The 23,411-nt window shown below is 42.9% G+C and overlaps 1 protein-coding gene across 2 annotated transcripts in view; it reads left to right on the top strand.

The window, feature by feature from the left end:
• The first annotated feature begins 1,456 nt into the window (after nucleotides 1-1,456).
• The window catches only part of RPN2 (ribophorin II), a 61,431-nt gene continuing 39,476 nt past the window's right edge, over nucleotides 1,457-23,411 (top strand). Inside the window, exons 1-4 of one of the 2 annotated variants that reach the window (XM_080685803.1) lie at nucleotides 1,457-1,772; nucleotides 5,394-5,587; nucleotides 20,518-20,613; nucleotides 22,644-22,819. In XM_080685803.1, the coding sequence (XP_080541929.1) occupies nucleotides 1,760-1,772; nucleotides 5,394-5,587; nucleotides 20,518-20,613; nucleotides 22,644-22,819 (479 nt within the window). In that variant the 5' untranslated portion in view covers nucleotides 1,457-1,759. The remainder of the gene's footprint in view (nucleotides 1,773-5,393; nucleotides 5,588-20,517; nucleotides 20,614-22,643; nucleotides 22,820-23,411) is intronic. The other variant, XM_080685804.1, reaches the window with a different exon arrangement.

Below are 23,411 nucleotides of genomic sequence, written 5' to 3'. Positions count from 1 at the left end.
TCGCTATGATGTGCCCTGACCACCAGGGGCAGACACTCAACTCAGGAGCTGCCCCCTGGTGGTCAGTGTGCTCCCACAGGGGTAGCTCCACTCAGCCACAAGCCAGGCTGATGGCTGCCAGAGCAGCAGCAGTGGTGGGAGCCTCTCCCGCCTCCTCGGCAGCACTAAGTATGTCTGACTGCGGCTTAGGCTCGCTCCCTCCGGGGAGAAGGCCTAAGCTGGCAAGTGGACATCCCCAAGGGCTCCTGGGCTGCCAGAGGGATGTCTGACTGCCAGCTTGGGCCATCCCAGGGAGCGGGCCTAAGCCAACAGGTGGACATCCCCCAAGAGGTCCCGGACTGCGAGAGGGTGCAGTCCCGGACCCCTTGGGGGATGTTCACCTGAGTGGATGAATTTTCATGCACTGGGACTCTAGTGTTCTATAATTCTGCTCTGTCCATATGATACCTACTAGCCACCCGTGGCTATTAAGCACTTAAAATGTGGCTAGTACAAACTAATTTTTACTTTTGGTTAATTTAAATTCAAATTTAAATATTTACATATAGCTAGTATCTACCACACTAAACAGCACAGCACCAGACATAGCAAGAACTGACTCTCACTATTTGGGGTAATAATATCTGGGGCACTAATAATGATAGTAAGAATTACCATATCGTGCCCTGGCCGGTGTTGCTAAGTGGTTATAGATCAAAGGGTTTCTGGTGGGTTTCTTGTCAAGGGCACATACCTGGGTTGTGGGTTCTCTTCCCATCCCTGCATGTGCAGGAGGCAACTGGTAGATGTCTCTCTCTCTCCCCGCTCCCTCCTTTTCATCCTCTTTGGAAAGCAATGGAAAAAATATCCTCTGGTGAGGATTAACAAAACAAAACAAAAAAGAGTTACCGTTTTGTGCATACTTCGTATGCTCATAATAGTTAAAAAACACAGATTACGGAGTCAAACTACCTGGGTTCAAATCTTTGTTTCCTTCTCTATAAAATGGAATAACTATACACCTCACAGAGTGGTGATAGGGAGTAAACGAAATAGTGTACGTAGAGACACTGTCAGGCTATCCTGTTAACTGTCAATAAGTGGAATTAATTATTATTAGTTCTTAGATCACTCCCATTTTTGAGCTTGTTACTTCGTAGTGTTGGCTAATATGCTCCTCGTAATTATGAGGAGTCACTGAATTATCGGGAGTCAAGACAAATGCTTTGCAAATCAGATAAAATGTCACGCATAGGTTAGTCATTAACAACCGAAACAATCTTTGGAGGAAATTGCCATAATTTACCAAAGGGTAATAAAAAAAATAAACAACACTCGAATACCGCCCTTCCCCACCTGACCCTTCCCATTTCTTTAAAATTGGCCGGGCTGCAGAGACGACTGAGTGACAGGCGATCAACCAATCAGAGGAGGCCCCGTCTCGGGCCCGCCCTGAAGCCTTGCCCAATAGCTTCGTGGTAGCGCCCGGAATAAGACCGTTGCAAGGTGGCCGGTACCAAGTGGACCTGAGTGCCGGGGGGAGCGGGCCTGTACGCGAGGACCGCGAGGTCCTTTGGGCACGAGGACCAGAATTCTGGCTGTGGCTACAGAGAGCAGCCCGGCCCAGCGGGACGGCGGGGACTGACCTGTCCCTAGAGTCCATCTCAGCACGCGGAGCCTGCCGCGAGTTCCCGGCGTCCCCTCCGGCGCGCTCCCGGAGCCACTTTCCTGAGCGGAAGTCAGCCTGCGGTGCGGACCCTTCTGGGACCTGCTCGGAGGAATGGCGCCGCCGGGTAAAGTGCTGCTCATGGCTCGATGGCGGGGCCCCGCGGACCGCACGCCTTGGCGACTGGGCCGGCGCCCGCGGGAGGCTAGTGTTCGCCACTCGGGAGCCGGCCAGGCGGGGTCCCTTTCCTCGGCGGGACTGGGGCATGGGCTCCGGCTCTCTTGGGTCGAGAGTCTGACGGAGGACAGGCGGGCGGGTGGGACTGCACGGGACCTGAGGAGGGGTTGGGGGGTGGGAAGGGAGTGCGGGGCCGAGCTACGGGTACCCCCGAGGACCAGCCGGGCACGGAGGGGCGTGATTAACCGCAGGTCTGGGCTTCGCTCATTCATTTGACTCGCGTGGGTTCCCGGGTCAGGCGGCCTAAGAGCTAGCCTTTGGCCAAATCATCCATTGGGCCATAGTTTCCTTTTTAGTGAAAGAGGCAAAACAAATCACCTCTCTGGGAGTTTAGAGTTCTGAAGTTAGGTTTTCCGGGTGCAAACTTGCAGGCCGCTACGCATTTATTAAGTGACCCCACCGCAATTTACTTAACCCCCCACTGCACCTCAGTTTCTCATCTGTAAAACATATTACACATTGTCTGCCTCTTAAATTGCTGTATTAAATGAGATAATCTCCGTGCATAGTTTAGAACAGTATGTGTCACTAAGTAAGCACTCAGTGTTAACGAGTGGTCACTGCAGGATAGACTCTGATGTCCCACCACAGCTTGGGAAATGTGTACTATTGTTATTTCCACGTGACAGGCGAGAGGGAAGAGAGAATGCCAATGGCTTACTGCTCCATTATTTAAGAAGGTAAAAGAGGTGTTAAAAACAAACTTTGGATTCAAACTGCCTGCAGTTTGATCCTCAGCTAGTTGTGTGTGGTAGGGCAGGTAACTACTTCTGAGTCTCAGTTTCTTGTTTTTTAAAGGGCACTCTTTTGGATGTTGAGTATTTAGTGACTCAATGCATACAAAGTACCTAGCTTAGTATGGGCATACCCGACCCATGTTAAGTGTGCAAATTTTAGCCAAGAAAGTTATTGTTATCATTAATGGGAGGTGGGAAGATTAGGATTCTGACACGGATGCTGTGTTAGGGGGATTTACAGTCTAGCTGGGAAAATACTGGATAGATCATAGTCATTTACTAGATTTTAATATATTGAGTATATGCATGTACACAAGGCACTGGGGATTCATTCAGCATTAGTATCCTGACTCCTCATTCTCTCATATCTTTCTATCCATTAGCAATTCTGGCATTAACTATGAATTTTAGCCAGATCACTTCTCACTATCTCTACTTCTGTCCCTGGGTTGGGTCACTCATCTTTTTACTTGTATTATGGCAATAGTCTCTTAACTGGTGTCCCTCTTTAGGTCCCTGGACCTGTATAGTCTCAGTATAGTATTTTTTTATTCTCAACGCAGTTATTCTGTTAAAATGTAAGTCAAATCACTCCTTTGCTCAAAACTTTCTAGTGGCTCCCATCTTGCTCAGTAAAAGCCAAAGTTCCTGCAGTGGCTTGTAAGACCCTCTGGATTTAGCCTCTGCTATCTCTGTCACCTTGTCCCTACTTACCACCGTTTGCTTACTCCTCTTTTGTCATACTGTTCTCCTTACTAATGTAAAAAAATACTGTATACACTCCTGATTCAGGGTCTTTGAACTTGCTTTTCTTCTTGGGCTTGTTTCGCTCCAAATACCTTTATGATTTGCTCCTTCTTTTCCTTCAAGTCTACCACATTTTTTTTATTTCTTACTTGGCCTATCATATTTAAAATTGAAGTTCTTCTCAGGTGTCCCTTCTGTGTTGTATTTTTCTCCATAGCACGTTTCACCTTTTTAAATGCTAAATAATCTTATTTAGTGAGATATTTTTCTTTTCCCATTAGAATGTAAGCTCTATGACGTTGGAGGCTTTTGTTTGCTCTGTTTCCTGCTGTATCTTTAACACCAAAACAATGCTTGGTGCATAGTAGGCATTCAGTAAATATTTGATTAATGAATACTCTACATTATAGATATCTCTAGCTTTTTAAATTTTTATTTAAAAAATATTTTTATTGATTTCAGGGAGTAAGGGAGAGGGAGAGGGGGAAGCATCCATGATGAGAGAGAATCATTTATCGGCTACCTCTTGCATGCCCCACACTGGGGATTGAGCCCGAAACCCAGGCATGTGACCTGACCAGGAAATGAACAGTGACCTCCTGATTCATACCACTGAGCCACACCAGCTGGGCTCTAGTTTTTTGTGTGTTTAAGCGTTTTTACACTCTAGATTATTTAATACACACAAGGAATTAAGTAGAACTAACCTTCATGCCCCAAGGTAAGCATCTTTTCTATAACATTTTCCAAAACATAGTGCAGTATGGACACTACAGTTAGACTTGGGTTTGAGTCCAAGATTGACTATGTGTAAACTACTCTGGTCCTCAATTTTTTACTTGTAAAATGGATATAATAATTCCTTTCTTAAAGGGTTCTAGTTCAAACTAAGTTTGACATTGTAGACAAAGAATTTAGGACCATTAATGCTACCCTTGTGATCACTGTTACTTGGATAGCAGACAGTTCATGACACAGCCCATTTGTGTGTGTGTGTGTGTGTGTGTGTGTTAATGACAAGTAGACTGTACCACTCCTATAACTTCTGTTTCCTGGGCATAATAGATGAGGATTAATTTTATTTCCATTTATTTAGCAAGTGTTAATTCAGTGTTCCTTTGTCCAACACAGTGTGCAAGACTTGGAAATATTGAGATGAACAAGACAGTCTGTCCTCATGGAGCTTACAGTTTAGCAGAGGCATCAGACATTACACTGTTATAGTTGTGAAAAATATAGAAGTACAGGTTGCTATGAGTGGATATGGCAACAATAACAATTTAGCTAACATTTAGATAGTCCTTGTTAAATGTCACTTACTATTCTAGGATTTTTGAATATTAACTCATGTAAAGCTCTTAACATTGACTAGTAGGTACTATTATTAATTCCTTTTGACAATGAGGCACATGCTGGCCTCATTGTAATTGCCATAGTCACATTGCTAATAAATGGCAGAGTTAGGATTTAAACTTGGCTCCACAGGCCACATTCTTCACTACTTTATAATATTGACCTGGGACCTAATCCAATGGAGACTATTGGGAGGTTTCTTAAGGAAAAGATACTTGAACTGGAATCTAAATGTAAAAATTAATCATAGTGTAAGTAGGTTTGAAAAGCATGAAAAAATGCTGGTTGGGGAAAAACATGGCTCCTTGGAGAAACAGGAGGCTAGAGAGTCACAGATAGAGGGAATAGATCTGGTTGAGAGGTAGGCAAGGCCATGATGAAGATCCAGGATTGTGTCTGTCCTGAGAGGCGTAGGAGTTGCTAATGTACTTGAAATGGAAATGGTGTGATAGGAGTCCTGTGCTTTAGCCACATGGAGGCTGCTGGGAGGACTGTCCTTCAGATAGTTGAAGACAGTGCCCACCACTTCCCCAAGGCTTCTCTCCAGTGTAAACCTTCCAGTTCCCTCACCCTTCCTTACATGATTTGGTTCTAGACCTTGGTGGGCATCATCATTGAAACTGTATAGACTTTGGAATAGGGTGGAATGTGTTTAATAGTCATTTTTCCTCAAGGTTCAAGCACTGTCTTCCTGTTGGCCCTGACAATCATAGCCAATGCCCAGGCTCTGACGCCCACTCACTACCTCACCAAGCATGATGTGGAGAGACTGAAAGCTTCGCTGGACCACCCTTTCACAAGTTTAGAATCTGCTTTCTACTCCATCGTGGGACTTAGCAGCCTTGGTGCCCAGATGTCAGATGTAAAGGTAAGGCTCCTTTTGCCTTGGTGGCCTCATCCTTTTACTATCTTCCTTTTGTATACTTCACAACCTTTTGCTCATTTGAGGATAATCAAGGTTAATACAATATAATAAATACTTAATATCAATCGGACAGTTTTTTCTTTCAATGCCTAATGTGTTTTTAGGATCTAGTCAGATCTTTTAGCAGAATATAGAAAAGAGCAAGTCATAGATCCTCTAGAAACTTTTACTGCAGCTCTGAGTGGGCCTATATAATACTACATATACTTATGAAGTGCCCTATATGTGTGCCTAATCTATACTAATAAAAGGGTAATATGCTAATTAGATTGGGAGACCTTTCAGGAGACCTTCTTGACGTTCTTCTGGACAAAGCCATGGTGGTGGGGTCAAGGTCGAGGCGGTTAGAGGCTAAGAGGGGAGGGCAGTTGTGGGTGATCAGGCCAGGATGGGACAGCAGTTGTGGGTGATCAGGCCGGTGAGGGGGAGGCAGTTTGGAGTGAGCAGGCCAGCAAGGGGGGGCAGTTGGGGGCAAGCACGCTGGCATGGGGGGGGAGTTAGGGGTGATCAGGCTGGTGGGAGGGGCATTTGGGGGCGAGCAGGCTGGCAGGCAGAGTGGTTAGGGGCAATCAGGCAGGCAGGCAGGTGAGTGGTTAGGAGCCAGCAGTCTCAGATTGCGAGAGAGATGTCCGACTGCCGGTTTAGGCCCAATCCCTGTAAACTGGCAGTAGGACATCCTTCGAGGGGTCCCAGATTGGAGAGGGTGCAGGCTGGGCTGAGGGACTTCCCCCCCCCACCCCCCGTGCATGAATTTCGTGCACCGGGCCACTAGTAAATAATAAAGGATCTCAAGATGGGAGGGCATTCAGGTTTATTAAACAGTCACTGTCACTGCATCAGGCAATTTTGATATAAATCTTTGATGATGAAAATGCATCACGATTAAAACCTCTCTTGCATTTAGGAACAATATTATGTGAATTCACATTTTATTCATTATAGTAGCACTGATAGCTAGGGTACGAAATTAGGGCCAGGTTTCTCATATATAAGCTTTATGTATTAATTTTCTATGACCGCATAACAAATTACCATACACTTAACAATTTAACACAATACTCATTTATTAGCTCATAGTTCTGTAGGTCAGAAGTCCAGGCAGGCTTGGCTGGGCTCTTATTTGGAGGCTCTGGGGAAGAATCAGCTTCAAGTTTCTTCAGGTTGTTGGCAGAATCTATTGCCTTGCGGTTGTAGGTCTGAGGTTCCCATTTTCTTGCTGGCTTTCAACTAAGGACTGCTCTCTGCTTCTCAATGTCACCCACGTTTCTTATGTGACCCCCCTCCCTTTTTAATTTAGTGATGGCATGTTGAGTTCTTCTTATTCTTCAAATTTCTCTAATTCCTCTTCTGCTACCAGCCAGAGAAACTTTCTGTTAAAGAGGGCTTACCTGTTTGGGTCAGGACTGCCTGGATAGTCTCTGAATTTTAAGGTCAGCCGACTTGGGGTTTTAATTACACCTGCAAAATCCTTTCAGAGCAGTTTTTTTTGTTTTTTGTTTTTTTTTCCAAATTTTTATTAAGGTATTATATGTGTACATATCTTACCATTGCCCCCCCACCCCAGAGCAGTTTTTAGATTAGTATTTAAATGAATAATCAGTGGATGGAAATGTAAACATGGCATCTTTTGAATTCTGCCTATTCTTTCTTGTATTAGCATAGAAAGGACCCCAAATCTCAGTGGCTTATGGCAAAAGTTTAATTTTTGCTCAGACTGTATGGCCATCATGGGTCAGCTGGGGCTTTGCTCCATCTTTCCTAAGTCCAGGATTTACTGGTAACATGCTGGAGCAGTCTCTGTATGCTTGTGCAGAGGGCAAATGAAAAGATGGCTTTTAAAACTTCTGCTCAGAAGAAATATGTGGAACTTCTTTTATCTTTCTAATTTTGTCACCTAAAGCAAGTCACATGGCCGTACCTGGGTTGACAGGGAAGTATAATACTTCTTCAGAGAAGGAATACATTTTATTTATTTTGGAATATTTGTTATAGTTCTGTGAAATATGCTGTTTTTATCTTGATAGGAATTGTGTTGAATCTAGATTGCTTTGGGTGGACATTTTAATAATGTTAATTCTTCCTATCCATGAACACGGTATATGCTTCCACTTAACTTGTATCTTCTTCAGTGTCTTTCTTTAGTATCTTATAATTTTATGAGTGTAGGTCTTTTACAACCTTGTTTAAGTTTATTCCTAGGAATTTTATTCTTTTTGAAGCAATTGTGAATGAGATTGTTTTATCAGTTTTCCTTTTTGATAGTTCATTATTGGTGTATACAAATGCAACTGATTTCTGGATATTTATTTTGTATCCTGATACTTTACTGAATTCATTTATCAGTTCTAATATTTTTGTGTGGAATCTTTATGGTTCTCTTATATACAGAATCATGTCATCTATCTATATAAAAGGCTAATATGCTAAGTGTCTGACTATCCGGGTAATGACGTCAAGTAGCAATACCTGGCTTTCTCTCCCTAGGGGACTAGCCTTAGGTGGAAACACTTTACATTGTAACCAAATGTCTGTGAAGCGTTTTCCCATGCCTCATCTCATTTGATCTTCACAGAAGTCCTGGAGTAGATAGATAGGAGACGCGGTGGAATCCAATTTTCTTTTCATTAGCTGGAAAACAGAGATTTGGAAAGCTTATAAACTTGACCTGACTGAAAGGAAGTAAGAAATGGTGTACCATGAAAATGACTTCAGGTTTTCTCACTGCGCAGAATATAGTCGAACACTGCTGCAGTTAAATATTTTACACTTTGTTCTCCCTGCATGATCTATAATAATAATCTGTTACGTGTTGATATTTATTGCTGTGTTGCTGACAATTACCTGAAAGAAAAGTTGGGGTACTTCACTGGGCTGGAAAAAGTTTAGCTACATCAGAAAGCAGGTCTAATTAAGCAAGTTTGTTCTATATCTATAAAAGGCTAAGTTGCCCTAGCCAGCTTGGCTCGGTGGATAGAGCGTCAGTCTGCGGACTGAAGGGTCCCAGGTTTGATTCTGGCCAAGGGCACATGCCTGGGTTGTGGCTCAGTCCCCAGTGGGGATGTGCAGGAGGCAGCCCATCAATGATTCTCTCTCATCATTGATGTTTTTATCTCTCCTCTCTTCCTCTCTGAAATCAATAAAGAAAAAAAAATATATATATTTTTTAAAAAGGCTAAGTTGAGTTGTGCATGCACTATACATATAAAGCTCTCAGTGGCGCCAATCACATGCGTGTGTTTTGATCTGTCATTGTCGATCGTGAATTTGGTTGTTTTTGTTGACATTCTGAAGCTAAAAGAAAGCGGCAGCGTTGCACGGAAGAAATAATGGCAATTAAATATGATCATAACAGTGATCCGGGTAGATATAATTATCCCCATGTAACTGAAGTTGCCGTCATATTCAGAAACGAAGATAGAGGACCTCCTTTTGAAAGGGACTTGCTTATTCATTGCAAACCAGATCCCAATAGTCAGAATGCCACTAAAATGAAACAAATCAGTATCCTGTTTCCTACATTAGATGCAATGACGTATCCTATTTGTTTCCCACATGGTGAAAAGACTGGGGTACAGATATTGCATTATGACTCAGAGATGACAGTGTAATCAACAATAATACTAGATTCAATGGATGATGCTGAAAAGAAAAATTTTCCCATCTAATTTCTTAAAAGTATTACTCCTTCATAAATGCCATGTCAAACTTAGAATTGAAAGTAGGTGCAATCATCATGCTGCTGAGGAATCTTAATAGTAAATGGGGTCTTTGTAATGGTACTAGATTTATTATCAAAAGATTGCGACCTAACATAATCGAAGCTGAAGTATTAACAGGATCTGCGGAGGAGAGGTTGTTCTGATTCTAAGAATTGGTTTGTCCCCGTCTGATACTGGTCTCAGTATTAGTTTAATCAATAAGTAATAAGTTTAATCAATTTATCAGTCATTGTTTTTATCAATGTTTTTATATCATGTTTTTGTTCTTTTTATATCATGTCTTTGTTGTTATATCATGTTATTGTTTATTAATCAATTTATATATTATTTTCATATACATGTTACTAATTTTCTTTCATCTCTGACACTTCTATTACAGAGAAAGGGTGAATAGCAATATTAAAATATTTCTTCTAATTAATTTTCGTGTGCACGAATTTGTGCACCGGGGCCACTAGTCTTCAAATAATGACAGTTTTACTTCTTCCTTTCCAGTTTAGATGCCTTTTATTTCTTCTTCTTGTCTTATTGCTGTGGCTAAGACTTCCAGTACTCTGTTGAATAAGAGTGAAGAAAGCAGACATCCTGTCATGTTCCCCATCTTAAGGGAAATGCTTGTAGTTTTTGCCCATTGAATATGATGTTGGCTGTGCGTTTGTCATATATGGCCCTTATTATGTTGAGGTATGTTCATTCCTTAACATAAGGAATGCATTGTAGTGAATGGTAACTCCTGAGCTCCTTTGATCCTGGTGGGTGCCTGGTGGACGGGGTCAATGAGGGGGAAAAGAGGGACATCAATAATACTTTCAACAATAAAGATTAAAAAAAAAAGTAATGGGTTTTTTTTTCTGAGGAGAGTGGTGAGCATCCTGATCCACTTGATTGACAAGTTAGCCCACTTTAGTATGAACTTATTTATGGAGCAGTTTACTGAACACCTGTGCTAGGCCCTTGGCACATAGTCACTGCCTTCAGAGAGCTTACAGTCTAGTGGAAGTTAAAAGAACAGCAACTCTTGTGTATGTTGATGTCTTTCAACCCATTGCAGTTGTTAATTCTTTTTGATGCTCAAAATATCCCATTTTTGCTAGTGGGCCAAAATGTCTGTGTGTGCATGTGTTTATTTTTGTTGTTGTTTGTTTTTAAATATATTTTTATTGATTTCAGAGAGGAAGGGAGGAGAGAGAGAAACATCAATGATGAGAGAGAATCATTGATCCACCACCTCCTACCTGCCCCACACGGGACTGAGCCTGCAACTCGGGCATGTGCCCTGACCAGGAATTGAACTGTGACCTCCTGGTTCAACCACTGAGCCACGCCAGCTGGCTTTTTTTTTTTTTTTTTTTTTTAATATATATTTTATTGATTTTTTACAGAGAGGAAGGAAGAGGGATAGAGAGTTAGAAACATCGATGAGAGAGAAACATCAATCAGCTGCCTCCTGCACAGCCCCTACTGGGGATGTGCCCGCAACCAAGGTACATGCCCTTGACCAGAATCGAACCTGGGACCCTTGAGTCCGCAGGCCGACGCTCTATCCACTGAGCCAAACCGGTCAGGGCAGCTGGCTTTTTTTTTTTTTTTTTTTTTTTTTTTTAATGTGATCCAGTAGTCGTTGAGAGTTTCTGATGTCCTAAGCTTTTATATTTCCTGCCCCAGACTAGAATAAGTCATTGCTATTATTTATTAAATGTTTTGTTATATGCCAGGTACACTGGATGTTATCTTGAATTAATTGTCTTAATTCTGTATAGTTAGAAATATTATACTGTAATAGAGGAGGAAATAGAAGCTCAGAAAGGTTAAGTAAATTAATTGTCCAATGTCTGCCAGCCATCATCTGAATACCATATGGCAAAGGGGTTGACAAATTGTGGCCTCCAAGATCAAGTCCAGCTTGGAGCATTTTTTTTGTTTTGTTTTATCTTTTTAATGTTTAGGCTGCCTTCCCTTGAGTATTTGCTTCTCTTTCTCTCTCTTTAAAAAAAAAAAAAAAATGTTTTTGTTGATTTTAGAGAGAGGGAGACAGAAACATCTATGAGAGAGAAACATCCATCATCTGCCTCCTGCGTGCCCCCTACCACGGATCAAGCCTGTAACACAGACACGTGCCCTGACCAGGAATTAAACCGTGACCTGGTTCATAGGTCAAAGCTCAACCACTGAGCCAACTGGCCAGGCTTTTAGTATGGTTGAGTAAGTAGTTACTAAAGAGACTTGTCTGACTCCCAAAAGCCTAAAATATTTACTTTGGCTCCTTACAGAAAATTTGCTAAACCCTGCTGTGTGGGATTTATGCATATGCAGATTGCTTCCTGCCAGCTATCTCTTGTTCTTTCCCAATGTTTGCTTCCTCTGCATGACTGTATTAAGGAAACAGATTTTTCCTCATGATCACACTCTTATAAACTTTATAGGTGAATGTACCTCTTAATAAAATTAGTTTAGCTCAAAAGCAAGTACACAAGCATCAGAGTCAGCCCAAGTTTTAATTCTGGTGCCACCTTTCTATAAAATGGGAGTTATAATGACTTCTTCACTGGATCATTGTAAAGATAAAGTGAAATCATATTATGCCTAGGGGAGAGAGAGAACAAATTGGGAAAGTAGTGGCGTAATCTTGACTAGTAGAGATTTTACATTGTAAGGTACAGGAGATGAAATGGGAATATTAGGTTAATGTTAAATATTGGCAGATTTCAATGCTGGATGAAATTTCTGCTGGTGATTTTCTAACTTCTGTAGCACCATAGGATTCAGTCTAGGGCAGGGGTGGGCAAACTTTTTGACTCGAGGGCCACAATGGGTTCTTAAACTGGACCGGAGGGCCGGAACAAAAGCATGGATGGAGTGTTTGTGTGAACTAATATAAATTCAAAGTAAACATCATTACATAAAAGGGTACGGTCTTTTTTTTTTTTTATTTCAATAGTTTTATTCATTTCAAACATTTTAACAAGAAGAATGTAAACACTAATTATTATAATCTGAAACTTCAAAAAATGGAAGAATCATAGCACAATAACATACCTTATATTGAAGATGGCAAAGGCAAAATAAAATTGCCTAACGAAAGGTACAAAAGCCTTTCAAATTAAACTTAAATATAATAAAATAATTTAAAACTAAAACAAATAGAAAAGAACAAAATGTGTAAACAGTAAATTAAACATTTTCTTTAGTGCAACTTCCAAATTATGCCCGGGACGTAGATGTAGATGGCAATGTAGACTGGGTTGAAAGGTTTTTGGTCTTTAAAACATCAACTTCAGTGGGAACAGTGTTGTTGGTCTCCTTTTTAGCTAATGCTCTGATACTGTGCTCTCCAGGGGCGTGTCTCCCTACATCACTACGATAATGTGTCTACGCATTCCCAGGGTGATGTTGGGGGACGTGTCCGCGGGCATTACAAGGAGCCTCTGGAAGATTGAGAGGTTGTTCCTTCTACTGAATGGGCGGATATAAATCCGCCCACTCAGAAGAAGGAGCTGCGGCCGTGTTTCCCGATGTTGCCATGTTAACACTGCTGCTGGTGAAGGAGCGGAGGGGAGAGCAAGAGAACCCTCTGCTCTTTCGGCTCCGTGGGCCGGATAGAACAGCCAAACGGGCCGTATCCGGCCCGCGGGACGTAGTTTGCCCACGGCTGGTCTAGGGGGATCATGGAGTGAAGTGCTCTCACTTTACCAGAGCAGCACCTTTGTATTCGTCTCATGATTTGGAATTCATTCCACATGGATTTAGATTGAACACATACCCCTGAGTGTGTTCTTTGCTAATGTTATGAGATTGAGGATATGTCTGTCAGGGCTGAAGATTTAGATTGAAGCCATCCAAACAGTGGCAGTGCAATGTGATTTGGGGGTAATTGTGTGATTAGGCCAGCTGTGGCTTTGTGTTTATAATCCAGACTTTAAAGTCAGGCTCTTTGACCCTGGCTGGGTAGCTCAGTCGGTTAGTGTCCTTCCAGTATGCCAGGGTTGGGAGTTCAATCTCCGGTCAGGGCACATACAAGAATCAACCAGTGAATGCATAAATAAGTGAAACAACAAATCAATGTTTCTCTCTCTCTCTCTTCTCCTCTCTTTCCCCATCCTCTCTAAAATCAATTAATAGAAATCTTACCTAGTAAAAGAGAAACGTGCAGATTAACCATCACTTCGCCATGCCCACAGCCAATCAGTGAGTATGCAAATTAACCCAACAAAGATGGAGGTTAATTTGTATACGCAGGCGCGGAGCAGCCGGGAGGGGTGTGACGCCTGCTATGAGGGGAAGGGGGGCTGCGGAGGAAGCTACAGGAGCAGTGCCACGGATAGAAGCTAGGACTTGCTGGCTCCCAGCGGCTGGGTGTGAAGCCAGGGGAAGGAAGGCCTATTCTTGCACGAATATCGTGCAACAGGCCTCTAGTAAATAAATAAATGAATAAAGTCAGGCTGCTTGGCTTTAAGATCTTAACTTCACAGCTGTACAATCAGGTGACCTGTGCAGCTTACCAAACCTTTCAGAATGTTTTCTCATCTGTAAGAAGGACAGTAGTACTCAGCTCACAGCTGATGTATGTAGGTTAGCCATCTTGGTGATGATATGTGGTAAGTATGTAAAAGTATTAGATTACTTTATATAGAGTAGTGGTTAATGTACATTGATTGACGTTTTATTTTTTGCAAACTGTCATTTCCATTGCTTAATGCCTGATGAATAGAGGATGTTCAACAAATATTTGTTGAATGAATGAATTGTAAACTTGAGCTTAATAGAAATGAAAGCTCTCTAAATGTGCTTCTTACTCAGAAAACTAATTATGCACTTCATTCTTCTAATCGCTTATGAAATGTGCTGTGGTGATTATGCAATGTGTGTACATTGTAAGTAATAGAAGGAAGGGGGTTGTATGGATGTTTCAGAGCTGTTGAATTTCCTAATTAGACGTGCACACTAAATACATTCGTTGAAACTCTCCATTACTGCCACTTCCACAAAGTGATATGTGTCCTCTTACTTGTTGCCATAAGCTGAGTAGAACAAACTTACTCAGCCTTGCTAGATACACTGAGTTGTTGCTCTCACAGATACTTAGAGGAGATTTTAGTTATTATGTCACAAGATTTTAGCAGCAAAACTGGGAGGAATGGGGTTTAATAAGAATATAAGAATAACAAGCAGCTCTATGAATAGCAGAGTGTGGAATGAGAGTTGATTTTAGAGGGGTTGACAAATTGTGGCCCTTGGGGTCAAATCCAGCTTGAAGAATGGAGAGTTATGAAGAGTGAACATTTTTTATTTTGATAGTCAGTTACCATATATATATATATATATATATGTGTGTGTGTGTGTGTGTGTGTATACACATATATATAATAAACATAAGCACATGAGAATGGTGGTTTTATATATATTAGCTTTTTTTTATAAGACTTAAAAATAATGGGGATTGTTTTATATTCATGTTAATGAAAATACTAAGTAAATGGGATACGTACTATGGCAAAATTGTGATGGTAGTATTTACATGAGTGAAATCAGGAAACATTAGACAGTGTTCACGGGTTGTCTGTCAGTCAACCAGCACTTTCCCTTTCTGTAAACTGGGGATAAGAATAGTATCTACCTTATAGGGTTGTTGTGATGATTAAATGAGGTAATAGGTATAAAGTGCTTAGCTCTGTCTGTCACATGGTGAGTGCATATAAAGGTAAGTATATTTATTTTCAATTCAGTAAGAACTGAGTGCTTGTTGAGGGCCAGGTATTAGGTTGGTTGCTGGGATAGCAGATAATCAGGATTTTTCAGGTAATAATCATTTATGGAGCATCAGCATGTGCCAGGCATTGTGCTGTGTGCAAAGAAGACAAAGAGCTCATTATCTAGTGAGAGACAGGTACCAGTGAATCTCTGAGATAGGTGCTGAGAACAAAGAGACACATGTAGTGTGTGGAAAGTACCCTGGGAGCCCATCAGTGGAAGTGGCTCACTCACCCTGCCTGCCAAGAAAATGTACTTATAAGCCTAGCCTTGTACAGGGCAAATTGCCATCTCTGCTGGCTGTTGAACAGTTCAGTTTGTGAGTTTCTGCTATGTACTAGGCCTGGTGGTAGGCACTGGATTCAGTGTTGAACAAAAGAGAGCCTCTGCTCTTAGAATGTATACCCTAGTAGTGGAGATAGGTATTAGTCATGTAATCAAATATATGCGTGAATATTTGTTAATAATGATAAGTTTTATGAGGTGAGATTACTGGTGTTATAAATAGGGGACTTCTATAGAGGACTTTGACATAGTCAGGGAATCCTTTCCCAAAGAAATCCTGAACTTAAATCTTATTCTATATCCCCCTAAATTACAACTTCTTGAGGTTAGGAATTTTGTTCATTTTGTTTGTTGTGGATCTCCATTGCCTAGAATAGTACCTGATATGTGGTAGGCACTCAGTAGCTGTTTGTTAAATGAAGGAAGGTATGGTTGATTGATCTGAATTCTAAACGGAAAGTAGGAGTTAACTGGAGGATGAGAGGGAGGGATTCAGGCAGAGGGTGTAACATGTGCAAAGGACCTGAGCAGGTAGGGAGCAGGTTATATTTGAGAGACTGAAAGGGGGCTGTGTTGAACAGAGAATGTGGGAGAGGAGTGAAGCTGCCCTGGTTGGGCTTATTGAGTTCAGAGTGTGTTTTGTAAGGTCTTCTCCACTTCTGCTACAGTTGAAACAACCATGCTGTCAGCATCGTGGGTTTTGAAGCCACTGACTGCTGGAACTGTTTACCTTGATTTGTCTGTGCAATGAATTAGAGTAGGCATGATGTTGGTTTTACTTCAGAACAATCATTTTTAGTGGTCCCTTGAGAGGTAGAAATTGTATAGTTCAAATTCTGGAGCCAGGCTGCCTGGGTTAGTTAGAATTCTAGATCTTCCATTAAGAACTCAGTTTTCTTTTTCTAAACTTAAGATAATAAGAGGACCTATACATTAGATACGCGCATAAAGCACTTAGAACAGTGCTTGACACATTTTAGGTGCTTGAAAAGTGGTAGCAGTGACCATAATCATTGTTGGAGCTTCAGTGCTGTCATTCCACTGTTAAGCACCAGGTGGCAGCAAATCACAAGTCTTAAGCTTACTCAACAATTCTACCAAAAGGTCTCTAATAGATTTTCTCTTTCAGATCCCTGATTTGTGCAGTGTGAATATTTTCTTTCTTTTCTTTCTCTCTTTGGTTTCTTTCAAACTTCTGGTTGAAACTCATTTGTTTTGAGACTTTTATTTAAAGCTTATTCATAAAATCTTTTTAAAAAGCTTTTTGGTTGAAGTAACATATGCACACAGTAAAATATCAGATAATGCAGAACAGCTATTAAAGAAAAACAATAATCCATTGCATGCCTCACTTGTCTTATTCCCTGTCCTGTTCCCCAGTGCACCTACTTTTAACTTTTTATTAATATTTAATTTTGAATAGCTGAATTTTGTTACCTTAACCAAAGTATTTAGCAATATAACTATGAAATAATATTTTTTGGAGTTTGCTATGTAGAAATGTGCCTGCTCTGTGCCCGGCACTGTGATGGGGGTTCATCAAGTTTCTGATCTCAGGTAACCAGTCACTAGGGGAGGTTGGTACAGTATGGTAAGAGCTCTGAGGAGCACTTAGGGAGGAGGACAACTGGTCTGTTCTGGGATGAATGTCAGGGAAGGCTTTCTGGAATCACTGGAAGAGGTGACACCTGAGCAGAGATGAAGATAAGACCAGGTTTGGCAGACAAGAAGGACAAGAGATAGGTACTCCTGGCAGGGGAACTAGCAGGGTCAAAAACATAAATGGTGAGAGCATAGTATATCTGGGGAGCTGCAGTAGGCTGGCGGGCAAGATTTTGGAGTTGGAGGTGGGGATGTGATGAAGCTGGCATAGAGAGTAAGGGTCAGTCATGAGCGCATTTTATGCTGTATCAGAAACTTTCTGTCTTGTTCTGAGGGTAATCATAAGGAACCACACAAGGGTTTTAATAGCAAAGTAAGATGGTAACATTTGTATTTTGTAAAGATCACATAGAAGCAGCTTGCAGAGTAGATTGCATGGCTTGAGACCAGTTAGGAAACGATCTAGGTGAGAAATGGCAAGAGCCTGAAATTAAGGCAATGATAGAACCAGAGGGTGGGGATTGGGTTTGGGAAACAAAGAGGAGATAGACTCCATAGACTGGGAGGTAAGGGAAAAGTCCAAGACTGAGTCTCAGGTTTCTGCTTTAGGTAACTGGGTGCATAGTGATGCCCATACATGAGCTGGAAAGTCCAGGTGAAGAAATAGAAGGTTTCAAGCTCATTTTATTTTATTTTAAATCTTTATTGTTCAGATTATTACAGGTGTTCCTCTTTTTTTTCCCCCATAGCTCCCCTCCACCTGATTCCCCACCCCACCCCCCACCCCATGCCCTTACCCCCCGCCACTGTCTTCATCCATAGGTGTAAGATTTTTGTCCAATCTCTTCCCGCACCCCTCACACCCACTTCCCCCTGAGAATTGTCAGTCCACTCCCTTTCTATGTCCCTGATTCTATTATATTCACCGGTCCATTCTGTTCTTCAGATTTTTTATTCACTTGATTTTTAAATTCACTTGATAGATAAGTATTTGTTGTTCATAATTTTTATCTTTACCTTTTCTTCTTCTTCCTCTTCTTAAAGAATACCTTTCAGCATTTCATATAATACTGGTTTGGTGGTGATGAACTCCTTTAGCTTTTTCTTGTCTGTGAAGCTCTTTATCTGACCTTCAACTCTGAATGATAGCTTTGCTGGGTAGAGTAATCTTGGTTGTAGGTTCTTGCTGTTCATCACTTTGAATATTTCTTGCCACTCCCTTTTGGCCTGCATAGTTTCTGTTGAGAAATCAGCTGACAGTCGTATGGGTGCTCCCTTATAGGTAACAAACCGTTTTTCTCTTGCTGCTTTCAAGATTCTCTCTTTGTCTTTTGCCCTTGGCATTTTAATTATGATGTGTCTTTGTGTGGTCCTCTTTGGATTCCTCTTGTATGGGATTCTGTGCGCTTCCTGGACTTGTAAGTCTATTTCTTTCACCAGGTAGGGAAAGTTTTCTGTCATTATTTCTTCTAATAGGTTTTCAGTATTTTGCTCTCTCTCTTCTGGCACCCCAAAAATTCGGATGTTGGTACGCTTAAAGTTGTCCCAGAGGCTCCTTACACTATCTTCATATTTTTGGATTCTTTTTTCTTTTTGTTTTTCTGGTTGGGTGTTTTTTGTTTCCTCATATTTCAGATCGTTGGTTTGATTCTTGGGGTCCTTTGATCTACAGTTGAATTTCTGTATATTCGTTATTTCAGACAGTGTATGCTCAATTTCTGACTGGTCCTTTTCCATTTTTTTGACATTCTCATTAAGGTCCTTGAAGGTCTCACTAAGCTCCTCGGAGGTCTCATCAAGTTTCTCGGCGGTTTTTAGAAGATTCTTGAGTAACCTTATAAATGTGGCTCTGAACTCTATGTCGTCCAGTAGTTTGCTTTCCTCCATTTCTTTCATTCGTGACATGTTTCTTTGTCTCTGCATTTTGCTGCTTCCCTGTGTTGATGGAGTGGCTTTGTGTGGTAGGTGACCTATGGGGCCAGTAGCTCAGCCTCCCCAATCACCTGAGGTGGACGCTCTTGGTGCACCCCTTTGTGGGCTGAGTGCAAAGTCTAGGTGTGGTTAAGCCTTGATTGCTGTTGGCACACTGGGGGGAATTGACCTCCAGGCCAATTGGCTGTGAGGACCCGCTGTGTCTATAATGGAAGAACTGCTGCGCTGGAGACACGCTTATGGTGCAGGACTTGTTTCAGTGGGGCTTTGGTGCTCACTGAGTCTGCCTCTTGAATGTGTCACTTATGGATGTGGAGTTGAAATCTGGTGTCTCACACTGACCACTAGGTACACTGGCTTCTGGATCTTCAATGGGGTGCAGGTCAGCTACTATCTGAGGCCACCAAGCAGGCGCTACAGCGAGAACTACAGTTTTTCTCCTCTTTGCTTGGGGTTTGGAGGTTTTGGAGCTGTCTGACCCGGGCTGCAAGTTTGCTATGTTAAGCTGCGATAGGGCAGGCCATTCATATGCTAAAGCCGCTGCTTGGAGCTTGGGTGGGTTTGTAGGTTGTGCAGGGCGGGGTCTCAGGGCGTCACTAGGCTAGGGCGTGGCAAACAGTGATGGCTGCCAGTTAGCCGGTTCTGTGTCTCTGACCGCCTCCCCGCATTCTGCGCCCCAGTGCAGTAAACAATTATTCCTGCGCTCAGCCCCGCAAGCAAACCACCCTCACTTTCCGACCCGATGGCAGACAGTCCAGCTTCTCCCCGTAGGAGTTTGGGTCCCCTGTATCTCCCCAGAAACTGGAGTTCGGAGTAATCGGGAGCTTGTCTCCTTTCGGGTTGAAAAAAGCAGCACTCCCAGTCGCCCACTGCCAGCCCGATTCGCGCGCCTCCGTACCTCAGCTTTTCAGCGCTTGTGCACGTCTTAATGCTCTTTTCTCTTTCCTTCTAGTTGTAGAACTTCCACTCAGCTAGCTTTCCCGTGGTTCTGGGTGTCTTTTAGTTGTAGTTTTGAAATTATTGTGCGAGGCAGCAGTTTAGGTGTTTACCTACGCCGCCATCTTGGATCCTTCTCTCAAGCTCATTTTAGATACGTTCAACTTGACTTAGCTTTGTAGACATCTAAGTGGAGACTCCAGTATAGTTGGAATCAAAGGATCTACTCTGCCACTTACTAGCTCTGTCGCCTTCATCAGATTACTTACCAATTCTAGGCCTCAGTTTCTTTTTCTGTTAAAGGGGATGCTACCACCTACCACAGGGTCCTTATGTTTATTAAAAGGAAGAGCATCATAAACACCCAGCATAGGTCATAACCAGAGAAGGTGATCGATGGAAGTGGTTTCTTTCTGTCCTTTCTAGGATTCACAAGGAATAGAGTTCCTTCAGGTTTGTCAGTCCTTTTTTGAAGTCAGCAATTTGGGGTAATACAGTGTTCTATGGAAAGTAAGCACTTAAAAAATGAAATCTTGTGTAACTCATACTTTAAGCCATCATAGATTGCTTAGAATTTTGTCATCCAAAAAACATGGATGCTTTTCCCACACACTTGTATATCACCACTTACTGACTTTTTCCCCTTTTTAGAAAGCATGCACCTTCATTAAATCAAACCTTGATCCCAGCAATGTGGATTCCCTGTTCTACGCTGCCCAGGCCAGCCAGGTCCTTTCAGGTTGTGAGGTGAGTCCAGCTTCCTACATTTTTATTTACCTTAAATCATAAAGTTTATTTTTAAAGGAGGGTCATGTCAGATATATATGTGTGTGTGTGTATATGTATGTATATGTATGTGTGTGTGTGTGTGTGTGTGTGTGTGTGTGTGTGTGTATATATATATATATATATATATATATATATATATATATATATATCTTCTATAATAATAAAAGGATAATATACTAATTAGACCAGACATCATTCTAGACATCATTCCAGATGTCCTTCTGGACAAAGCTGGGGCCAGAGGGAAGCCCAGGTCCCGGGTTCCTGCCGGCAGCCAGAGGGAAGCCTGGGTCCCAGGTGCCAGAGGGATGCCAGTGCCGGCAGCTGGGGAAAGGAAGGCCTACTCTTGCACAAATTTCGTGCATCGGGTCTCTAATCTATCCTAATATATAAAAAGCCAGGGGCCGTCACAACTGAAACAACTGGACGGACAACCGAACAGCAGGCTGCGTGGGGCGACAAGGCCGGCAGGGTGGTTAATGAGGGACCACCAAACAACTGAACAGCTGCATGAGCGACCAGGCCAACAGGGGGATTAGTGAGGGACGACCAAACCACTGAACAGCAGGCTGCATGGGGTAACCAGGCTGGCATGGGGGGGGGCAGTTGGGGCAACCAGGCCGGCAGGGGAGGGCAGTTGGGGGCAACTGGGCCGGCAGGGGAGGGCAGTTGGGGGCAACTGGCCGATAGGGGAGGGCAGTTCGGGGCGACTGGGCCGGCAGGGCAGGGCAGTTGGGGGTGACCGGGTCAGCAGGGGAGGGCAGTTGGAGGCGACCGGGCTGGCAGGGGAGGGCAGTTGGGGGCGATTGGGCTGGCAGGGTAGCGGTTAGGGGGTGATCAGGCTGGCAGGCAGAAGCGGATAGTGGCAATCAGGCAGGCAGGCAAGCGGTTAGGAGACAGCAGTCCTGGATTGTGAGAGGGCTGTCGACTGCATCTTTAAACCAGCAGTTGGACATCCCCTGAGGGGTTCCTGAATGGAGAGGGTGGAGGCTGGGCTGAGGGACACCCTCCCCCCCCCCCCCCCCCCCCAGTGCACGAATTTCGTGCACCGGGCCTCTAGTATATATATAAAAGCCTAAGTGACTTAATGATGACCGGCCACTCTGATGCACACTGACCACCAGGGGACAAACGCTCAATGCACAGGATTAGGCTCCCTCCTGTCTGGATTGGGCCTGTGGGGATTGGGCCAAAACCGGCTATCCGAAATCCCCCAAGGGGTCCCAGATTGTGAGAGGGCGCAGGCCAGGCTGAGGGAGCCCACCGGTGCACGAATTTGTGCACTGGGCCTCTAGTTTAAACAATAAAAATCCATTAGTGAGGGTTGGAATTCCATTTTTGTGATTTTATTTATATATTTTTATTGATTTTGGAGAGGAAGGGAAAGGGAGAGAGATAGAAACATCAATGATAAGAGAGAATCATTGGCTGGCTGCCTCCCACACGCCCACACCCCACACTGAGGATGGAAGCTGCCACCCAGGCATGTGCCTTGACTGGAATTGAACCATGACCTCCTGGTTCATAGATTGATGCTCAACCACTGAGCCACACCAGCTGGGCTCTTGTGATTTTTATTTTTAAAGGGACTGTGGTTTATTTCTCCCATGAGTTTTCACTTTTTGTTAATTTTAAATAACTTTTTCCTATAGTTGCTTCTCTCCTGGGAAGCCTTGATTTTTCTTTCTGTCTCCTTTTAACATTTAAAAATGTTCAAAGTAAAGAAAGAATGCCCCACACCAATCTGGAAATCCATGTTACTGAACATAGAAGAACCATATAAGTAGACAAGTGTGCAGAATTTTTTCAAGTGTTGTGTAAAGGTTTTAAAAACATTTAATTCTGCCATCTGGGTAGTCGAAGGGGAATGATCATGTGCCAGGTGGGTGGTGTGACTTTGGCAGTTGCTCTGTGTGCCATCTTTGGCATATGTGCCACTAATTGTCAGCAACTGTTCTAAAACTCTGTATCTGCCAATCCTTTCTTAGATCTCTATTTCAAATGAGACCAAAGATCTGCTTCTGGCAGCTGTGAGTGAAGACTCGTCTGTTACCCAGATCTACCATGCCGTTGCAGCCCTAAGTGGCTTTGGCCTTCCCTTGGCTTCCCAAGAAGCCCTCAGTGCCCTTACCGCTCGCCTCAGCAAGGAAGAGACCGTGCTAGCGTGAGTCATCATCTCAAGTATTTCTCAGGCTTCATTTGTGTTGGATACTATCCTGAGAGGATTCATCCCTTGGTTCAGCAAATATTTTCTGGGCATCTACTATTGTGTCAGGTGCTCTGCTAGGTGTACTACTACACTAAGACAGGTAAGGTTCCTGTCCTCATGCAGCTCACCTAGACACAGTCTTCTCCAAGCTGCTCAGGCAAAAGGCAAGTACTGAGTCAGAGCATAAGCACACTACCACATAGAGGCAAAGTTGCCTTTGAAATTAGAGGCTGAAGCAAGTGTAGGGGTGACAGGGAGAGTGGAGAGCAAGGCCAGTGAGCCACGTGGGTGCATCTCTTGTTCTTGCTGAGACTTGGCCAGGGCACAGTGAGCTGTTGGTAGTGGAGGCTCTGCCCTGAAGGAGGGCTTATGGGATCCTTGAAGTTGTGATAGACAGCACCTGGTGGGAAAAGTGGGTGCTCAGAGGGGAGAGTATTCTATACGTCAGATTCTGCTGCTTTCCAAAAGGCTTAGGTGAAACAGAAGCACCTGATAGAAAAAGAACTCTGAGCAGCTTTCCTGTTTATTATAAATTTAGATGTTGTAA

The sequence above is a fragment of the Plecotus auritus genome, assembly GCF_963455305.1.
Source record: "Plecotus auritus genome assembly, chromosome: 8".
In the NCBI taxonomy this organism is placed as follows: Eukaryota; Metazoa; Chordata; class Mammalia; order Chiroptera; family Vespertilionidae; genus Plecotus; species Plecotus auritus.
This window is presented reverse-complemented; position numbering and strand designations above follow the sequence as displayed.